Source organism: Vitis riparia, chromosome 1, assembly GCF_004353265.1.
Source record: "Vitis riparia cultivar Riparia Gloire de Montpellier isolate 1030 chromosome 1, EGFV_Vit.rip_1.0, whole genome shotgun sequence".
Taxonomy (NCBI): Eukaryota; Viridiplantae; Streptophyta; class Magnoliopsida; order Vitales; family Vitaceae; genus Vitis; species Vitis riparia.
Window position 1 is genome coordinate 19,021,239 of NC_048431.1, and position 8,136 is coordinate 19,029,374.

Genomic DNA, 8,136 nt, shown 5'->3' on the forward strand with positions numbered 1-8,136 from the left:
ATCGATGTTGTTCTAGCCACCGGCGCATAGGTATCAAAATAATCAATACCTTCTCTTTGTTTAAACCCCTTAGCTACTAATCTAGCCTTAAAGGTTTGAATCATACCATCAGTGTGATATTTCCTTCGAAATACCCACTTGCACCCTATTGGTTTAGATCCTGGTGGAAGGTCTACCAATTCCCATGTTTGGTTGGACATAATTGAATCCATTTCATCATTGATGGCCTCTTTCCAAAAAGCAACATCTCTAGAAGCCATAGCTTCTTTGTATGTTTTGGGATCCTCCTCTATTTGAAGTACTATAGGAATTTTTCTTATAATATCTTCTCTATTTCCTTCTACTAAGTAAAAGGAAATTCTTTGAGAATCAATCTCATCCGATCCCAACACTTTCTCTTTTCTAGCTCTTTGGCTTTTCCGAGGCACAATGGGTTGCTCAACAACCTTTGAAGGTGTCTCCTCTTGAGACTCTCCAACACTAGTAGGCACTTGAGAATTGCTATCACTCAACAAATTCTCAAAGAACTCTACTTCTCTTGATTCAGTTATCACATTAGACTCCAAGTCTAATAGCCTATAAGCTTTGCTATTTGAGGCATAGCCTACAAATGCACACTTAATGGCTCTTGGACCCAATTTTGTTTTATTTGGATCCGTTTTCTTGCAATAAGCAAGACACCCCCACACTTTGAAGTAACCTATATTAGGCTTCCTTCCTTTCCATAACTCATATGGAGATATCTCATTTTTCTTCATAGGAATTCTATTCAAAATATGGCAAGCAGTCAATAAAGCTTCACCCCACAAATTGAAATTCAATTTAGCATGCAATAACATAGCATTCACCATTTCCAAGAATGTTCTATTCTTTCTCTCCGCTATGCCATTGTGTTGAGGTGTATAGGGTGCGGTGCACTCATGTATTATGCCATATTCTTCACAAAAAGAATTGAATTCACTAGAGAAATATTCACCACCTCTATCACTTCTAAGCACCTTAATATTTTTTCCTAGTTGATTTTCAACTTCGGCTTTGTAAACTTTAAAGGCATTGAAAGTTTCACTTTTGTTTTTCAACAAAAACACATAGGTAAATCTAGAACAATCATCTATGAATGTAAGAAAATACCTATTTCCACCTCTTGTTAACATGCCATTAAGTTCACAAAGATCACTATGTATTAAATCAAGCAAATTAGATGATCTCTCAACACTATGAAAAGGCTTTTTAATCATCTTTGATTTAACACATATTTCACACTTTTCAAATTTCTTGGTATCACAAGCAATCAAACCACATTTCACAATCCTTTTAATAGTGCTTAAACCAACATGTGCAAGCCTATTATGCCACAAAAGTAAAGAATTTGAATCACACATATAAGCGGAAGTAGAAGCCATTTTATAGGTATTGTCATTGGTACAAAGTTTGATCATCCCATCACAAGAATACCCCTTTCCCACAAAGTTCCCCGATTTGGATAAAATTAGCTTACCGGATTCAAACACCGCTTTGATACCCGGTTTGCCAAGCAAATCCCCACTAACCAAATTTTTATTCATATCGGGGACATACAATACATTTGTAAGGGTAACCTTTTTGCCGGAGGTAAAAACAACTTCAATAGTGCCCTTGCCAAACACCTTGGATCTTCCTTCATTGCCCATTTGAACCTCTTGATCTCCCTTTGCATCTTCAAAGGTCTTGAAAAGAGATTTGTCATAGGTAACATGAATTGTGGCACAAGTATCATACCACCATCCTTGCACCTTTCCTTGGACAACGCACACTTCGCTTAGTGTTGCAATGATCTCCTCATCAATTGCATTCACCACAGCCCCTTTTTGGTCCTTTCGGAACCTACACTCCCTAGCATAATGCCCGGGTTTTCCACACACAAAACAAGGACCTTTCTTGCCCTTAAATTGCTCTTGATTTTTCTTGGGGCTCATATAATTTCCGGAATTCCTTTTGACGTTGTTATTTTTACCTCTAGGATGATTGGCCTTTGAAACCGCATTGGCTTTGTTAGTCCCACCATTGGACTCTTCCACCATTTTGTCTCTTGATCTCGATTCTTCCTCAATGCGAAGATGTTTTTGAATCTCCTCCAAGGAGTAATCTTCGCTCTTGTGGAGAATCCTCTTCCGGTAACCTTTCCAACTTGATGGTAATTTAGCCACAATAGCACCAACTTGGAAGGCCTCCGGAAGTTCAATTTTGAGAACTTTCAACTTATTCACAATTACTTGCAACTCATGAATTTGTGGTAAGAGAGGCTTTTCATCAAAAAATTTGAAATCTATGTATTGAGAAATAAGAAACTTTTTGGTACCTTCTTCCTCGGCTTTGTACTTGTTTTCAAGAGCCTCCCAAATCTCCCTCGCGGAATTGGTGTTGGTGTAGAGATCATATAGCCTATCGGATAAGGCGTTCAAAATATGACCCCTACATATGAGCTCATCCTCCTCCCTCTTCTTCCTTGCCGCCACCACTTGAGGTGTGTCATTTTCCTTTGGTTCCGGTAACGGTGCCAAGGTAGGATCAAGGATGTAGAAAATCTTGAGTGCTGTGAGAAGGAATCTCACCTTGTCTTGCCACCTAGTGAAGTTGGAACCATCAAAACGATCCAACCTCACAAGGTCTTGGTTCATAATCTTGATAGTCTCTCCTTCCATTGTGAATAGAGTCTTTGATTGTTGACGAAAATTGGATACAATGGAGAAAAGAAACACTCTCACACACTCACTTTGATACAATGAAACTCTCAAATATACAAAATAAGAAGAACAAGAAGAAGAACACAAGAAAGGCTCAAACAAGTTCTTGGAACTTTGTCCAAAGACTCTATTTCCTCCCACCTCTAGAAATCTTTAGGGAACTAATGGAAATAGTCTTGGGATTGATCAAGCCTTTTCACTTTTCTGCATAAGATTTCAAAAGAAGAAAAGTCATATATATAGCACTCTTAGGGTTGAAAAAAGGTTACAAGGATGAGAAAAAACCCATTGTCTTCCTCAATCTCTTCATCTTTGTAACATTCAAAAATTAAATCATATGTTTAATTCACACATTAAACATGATTTAATCTCAAATGTGTAACTCTCTTACACTTAACCTCTTAAGCTTTGTAAAGTTACAAAGATGAGAAGACTCATTGTCTTCCTTAACCTTTCAAGTTTTGTAACATTTCAAAACTTAATCATATGTGTAAATACCTCTTAAGTTTTGTAAAGTTACAAAGATGAGAAGACTCATTGTCTTCCTTAACCTTTCAAGTTTTGTAACATTTCAAAACTTAATCATGTGTTTAATTCACACTTTAAAAGTGTAACCCTTCTTACACTTTTATTTTCAAAGGTTATTTTTTCAAAAGTGTAACTCTTCTTACACTTTATTTTTAACCAACAATATATATATTTATATAAATATAACAGTTTGATCAGTTGATGGCACGTGTTTAACTTAATTCAACTCTCTTTGCAGTACTTTTTTTCTCTAATAAAGTATGAATCCACTTGAATACGATTTATCCTAGCATGAGGAATTGGGTTGGTTGCAAGCATGATTGTACTAGAATTATTAAACACTTATATCTGAAATATTTTTACTTAAAATCCCTCTAAAAAATAAATTTGATAAATAAAATAAATTTATAGAAGTGTTAATTGATGAAATTTGAACTTTTGATAATTGAGTGTATTTACATTAAATCTTAGAGGCCTTGATAAAATTAACCGTCCTTTAGAACATCAAACACTACTCTAAAACTACCATAAGTGAACGGAGGGCCTACAGCTGAGCCAATTACATGTTAAGGAGCACGTGTGGCACAATAATTTATTTGTCTACGCAAGTAGGAGAGTAGGAATAACTTAGTGGAGTTCCATGCGTCTGTCCTGGACTGCACTTGAAATAATCAATCTCCAAACCTTACAAGATTTTAAAGTAATGAATTCCTATGCACCTTATTTTGAGACCATATTAATTGAAGAAGAAAATAGAAGTAATTGTTGGAAAATGTGTAGGTTTTTCAACCCGTTTGAAACATAAAAGCCTCAAGAAGTCAAAACGCTTTGGCTTTTTGAAGATGGACAATCTCTTTCTCCTCTTTAAAGGTCTATATAAAGAGAGACACATGCTCTCTTTTGGAGTTATGTTTTCGTATTTTGATGTCGAAATAATCAAACCTTCATTTCCTTTTTCCGTTGTGATATAGCAAAACACAGTTGAGTTCGTCGGGAGTGGCTGTCACTTGAAAATAGTTTTATCTTAAGAAATAGATATCTTGCAATTCTCAAAGCACTAGTGGAGAAGACGAATCTGTTTTAAGAGATTGTGACTTCACAAGACTCGGTTTAGTCCCTTCTTCCTTCTCCGTTTATTTGTTTATTTTATTATTATTTTTGTTTTCCTTCTTGAGAGTTTAACTAGGTGTCGATTACAGTAACCTGATATGAAATGTTTAAGCGTACACAATGAACATAACAAGACCCCAAATCCCACAGCCCAACAAAGTCAAACATCAAAAGGAATACTAATAATCACACAATACCAGAAAGCAAATCTAAAGCCAAACGACTGTTTCTCCAGATTTCTTCCATCACCAAGTTCAATCGGAAGCCCCAAACCTTCTTTCATCATCAACAACACCAGGATTAATTCAAAGAGGAGAATTGAAGGAGCTCCTCATCACGTTCAAATACAGCCATCTCTTGTTTTTCAAGAGTAACAAATGCTTCAATTCCATCGCCTTCTCTGGTATCAGTCAAACAGATTATATTCTTTGAACCAATGCCTGTAGGACTTAGCCATATGGGTTTTCCCCATCCAAAGTCTGTTTGGTATAATGAAGTCCTACACCAACTAGTGCATATATACTTATTGACATGGTGATTATCGTTGGAATGGGTAAATTTAGCCCTTTCCTTGAACATGAGTCGTATCAGTTCTTGTCCTGTGAAAATTTTCCCATAGGTATCACAGAAATGTGCCAGCCCTGCCTTCAACTGACCCACCAAGGCATGGAACTCAATCTCACTCTCTCGTGCAGTGTGTATGCTATAAAACCAAACCATGTTTCCAAAAGACTTCTCCGGCAATGGTGGGACAATCCTTTTCCGCATGTTCACAGTTTGGAGTAGAACAGATGGTTTTAGAGAACCTGAGCTCACTTTAGATGCAGCAACCGCACATCTGTAAATAAGAGCAGCCACAACTTCGACCCGTGTGGGATTTTCCACTCCAGACTGAGTCGCCATAGCCTTGAGTGCACCTAGTTTTACGGCCTCAAATACAAACCTCTTCTTGACCAAACTTCCTTTGTAAAGCTTAGCTTCAGGCATACTCAATGAATCACCGGGTGGGAAGAAAGGAGTTAACTCAGCGGAGATTTCCTCACCAGATTTACGTGCCATCGTGGCCCAGTCATTCAAGAAGGCACTTATGCCGTGGAGATCAGAAACCTTGTGTGACACACGCATCCCAATCGCAATTCCTCCACAGCTGAAAAAGGTGATCTGAATAAGCAATAAACTGCCCATGTCTGAGCTGTTCGATTGGATTTCAACTGGCATAAGCAGGTCTAAATAATCCCGAGCCTCTGGATGTTTTACAAATCCTTCCAGGTGGCAATCAATTCGGGCTTCGGAAAAATAGGCTCCCTCATCGTTGCACTCAACCGTAACTCCATCTTTGATCCTTCCAGCTAGTGGATAGTAATGGGTTAGGGTTTCAGATAGGGATTTCTTGAGCCCACTTGATATATGGGCGACATCAACTGAGTTATCCCCTTCCTTGTTCTGGTAGAAGAAGATGATAGGCACATAAATGCGATTAGCAATAAGTAGATCTAATAAGGAGAGCATGTAAATTTTTTTGGAATCTGGGGTGGGAGAGGAGGGTTTGATGGTTTGTCGGGATATTATCTCCGGTTTCATGATTTCCATCACTTGCCAATTGAAACCAACTTCCAAGTTTGCTTTGGTTGTCCTGTGTTATATATCCACGATCATCACTATAATTTATATTACTATAAACAAAATACCTAAAGATAATAATTAAATAATAAATTTTAAATTAACAACTTAAATATAATTTAATTTAAAATTAACTTAAATCATAAAATAATAAATATTAACTCTTACTAAACACCCCTTAAAAGTTTATATTCTTAAAATTAAAAATTTAATTATTCTGATTCTATGAATAGATAATTTTGAATTAGAAGACTTTATTTTTTTTGGGTAATATTCCCCGACCCACTCATGATCTACTAGAAGGCAAATAACTTGATTGATTCGAATCCAATTCAATTCATGAGAAGATTGATGACTATATAAGGGGCATGCTGTCGTGGAAGCTTTGCTCTTTATTTTACAAAGATTGTTATGAGCCAATTCAATGATAGAGATTCTCCCCTGGTGACCCGTGACTTGGCTTTGAACCTGGTAAGTGCAGGAAAGAATATTGAATTAAAGTTTTACTTTTGTCGAATCCAAATCAAATTGTAATGACACATAGTTTGAATCTTTAATTTTATCCTCAACTTTATTTATACTATGTTTCCACCTTCTTCTAGAACTCTTATCCGAAGTTAAGGGCACATTGTCCTCATGATTGAATATGATATCTCGTTTCATATTTCATCAATGAAAAAGAACTTGTTCACCAGCTAGGAGATCTATGCATGGGTGACCAGGGTCAATAGATTCTTAAATGCTAGCATTGTTACATATTAAAGTTAGTTAATTGTATTATTAAGTGGCATGGCGTGGTATTTTATAGGCCATTCAATGTGCCCCACTGGGAGAAAGGTGGAGGACTTGGTCATCACATAACTAAAAGTGACCTCAATATTGTATTGGTATATGATTCTAATATTTGATCATCACCAATTGACTCAAAGTAAAATCCACTATGAAGGTCTTACGGATATGCTCTTCTAGAGGATGATGATTAATGTGGGTGACCCTCACAGACTATTAATTAATTAATGTTTCTACTTTCTAGATGGGGAATCTGAGTAGAAATATATGACTCTAGGGGATGAGTACAATCAAATTGGAGAAGCTGGTTCTCACCTTCAGATATTTGGTCATGTGTCTTGTTCTTCCAAGCTGCCCATCAAAATAACCACTTGCTTAATAGAACATTATTACTGTTGCAAGCATGCCCGCATGGGCTTTCCCTATCAAAAATCAGTAAAAATAAGACAGATTCTAGCCAGTAGAAGCACACATCTTTCATATTTTTTCTTTGCACTCATAAAAGAATAAACTTCTCAGTTCTATCATAAATTCTATTTATTTATATATATATGCGTATCTTTTTACCCATTTCACTTTCCATTACTTACTAATTTTTTCTTCATATAGAGGTTTATTCTCCCACGTAAAGCTACAACTTTAGCGGATAAGTTAGGTTTGGAATCAATATGTCCAACTCATATATACTAAATCCAATCTGTGGTCGGGATAGGAATTTCCAATTCACAAGTCCATGGGCAATTTGGATTCGGATTCCCAGAGTCCACATGGGTTATCACACAAAACAATTATTCCAAAACCTGTGAAATATAATTCATACCATGAAATGAAAGATTAAACTCTAGATATCTTAAAAAACATTTAATTACTACTTTAACATAAATAACTATTTATAAACTCAAATTTCAATTACCAAAGACACTTAATTTAACAACTAAGGAAAATGATACACTTAATTAATAAGTCTAATATAATTAAAAACTAAAAAGGGTTAAAATTTTTTGTTATCTTTTTATGTTTTTTATATTTTAATAAAATAATATATAATATAATGTGTGGGTTTGGATTTTGACGAACGATTTTAATATTTTTGGGTTGGCATTTTTTTAATTCAAGTCCAATGAAGTTGCAGCGATAAGTACTTCTTTGTCTTTGATTAATTTAACTATAAGTTTACAAGATTGTTAGAAAATGATCCCCTCTTGTTTTATGGCGATGACTTTGTGCTCCCTTTATTGACTTTTGAAGGTATGGGGACAAGAGTCGTTGTGCTCGACTTTTTTGGGGTTGGTTGGTTAGTCAGGCCAACCTACGGGTCCAGGGTAGGTTGCCTCTTCCTGTGGTACTTACTTTTGGGTGAGGTGAT

At 36.0% G+C, this 8,136-nt stretch overlaps 1 protein-coding gene across 1 annotated transcript; it reads right to left on the reverse strand.

Moving 5' to 3' along the window:
- Nucleotides 1–4,661: 4,661 nt before the first annotated feature.
- On the reverse strand, nucleotides 4,662–5,951 carry LOC117920718 (stemmadenine O-acetyltransferase-like). Its single transcript, XM_034838311.1, has one exon. The coding sequence runs from the start codon at nucleotides 5,949–5,951 to the stop codon at nucleotides 4,662–4,664; it is 1,290 nt and encodes a 429-aa protein (XP_034694202.1).
- Between the last annotated feature and the right edge of the window lie 2,185 nt (nucleotides 5,952–8,136).

Coding starts and splice junctions, on each gene's coding strand:
- LOC117920718 (XM_034838311.1), bottom strand. CDS start 5,951: ATGGAAATCATGAAACCGGAGATAATATCCCGACAAACCATCAAACCC.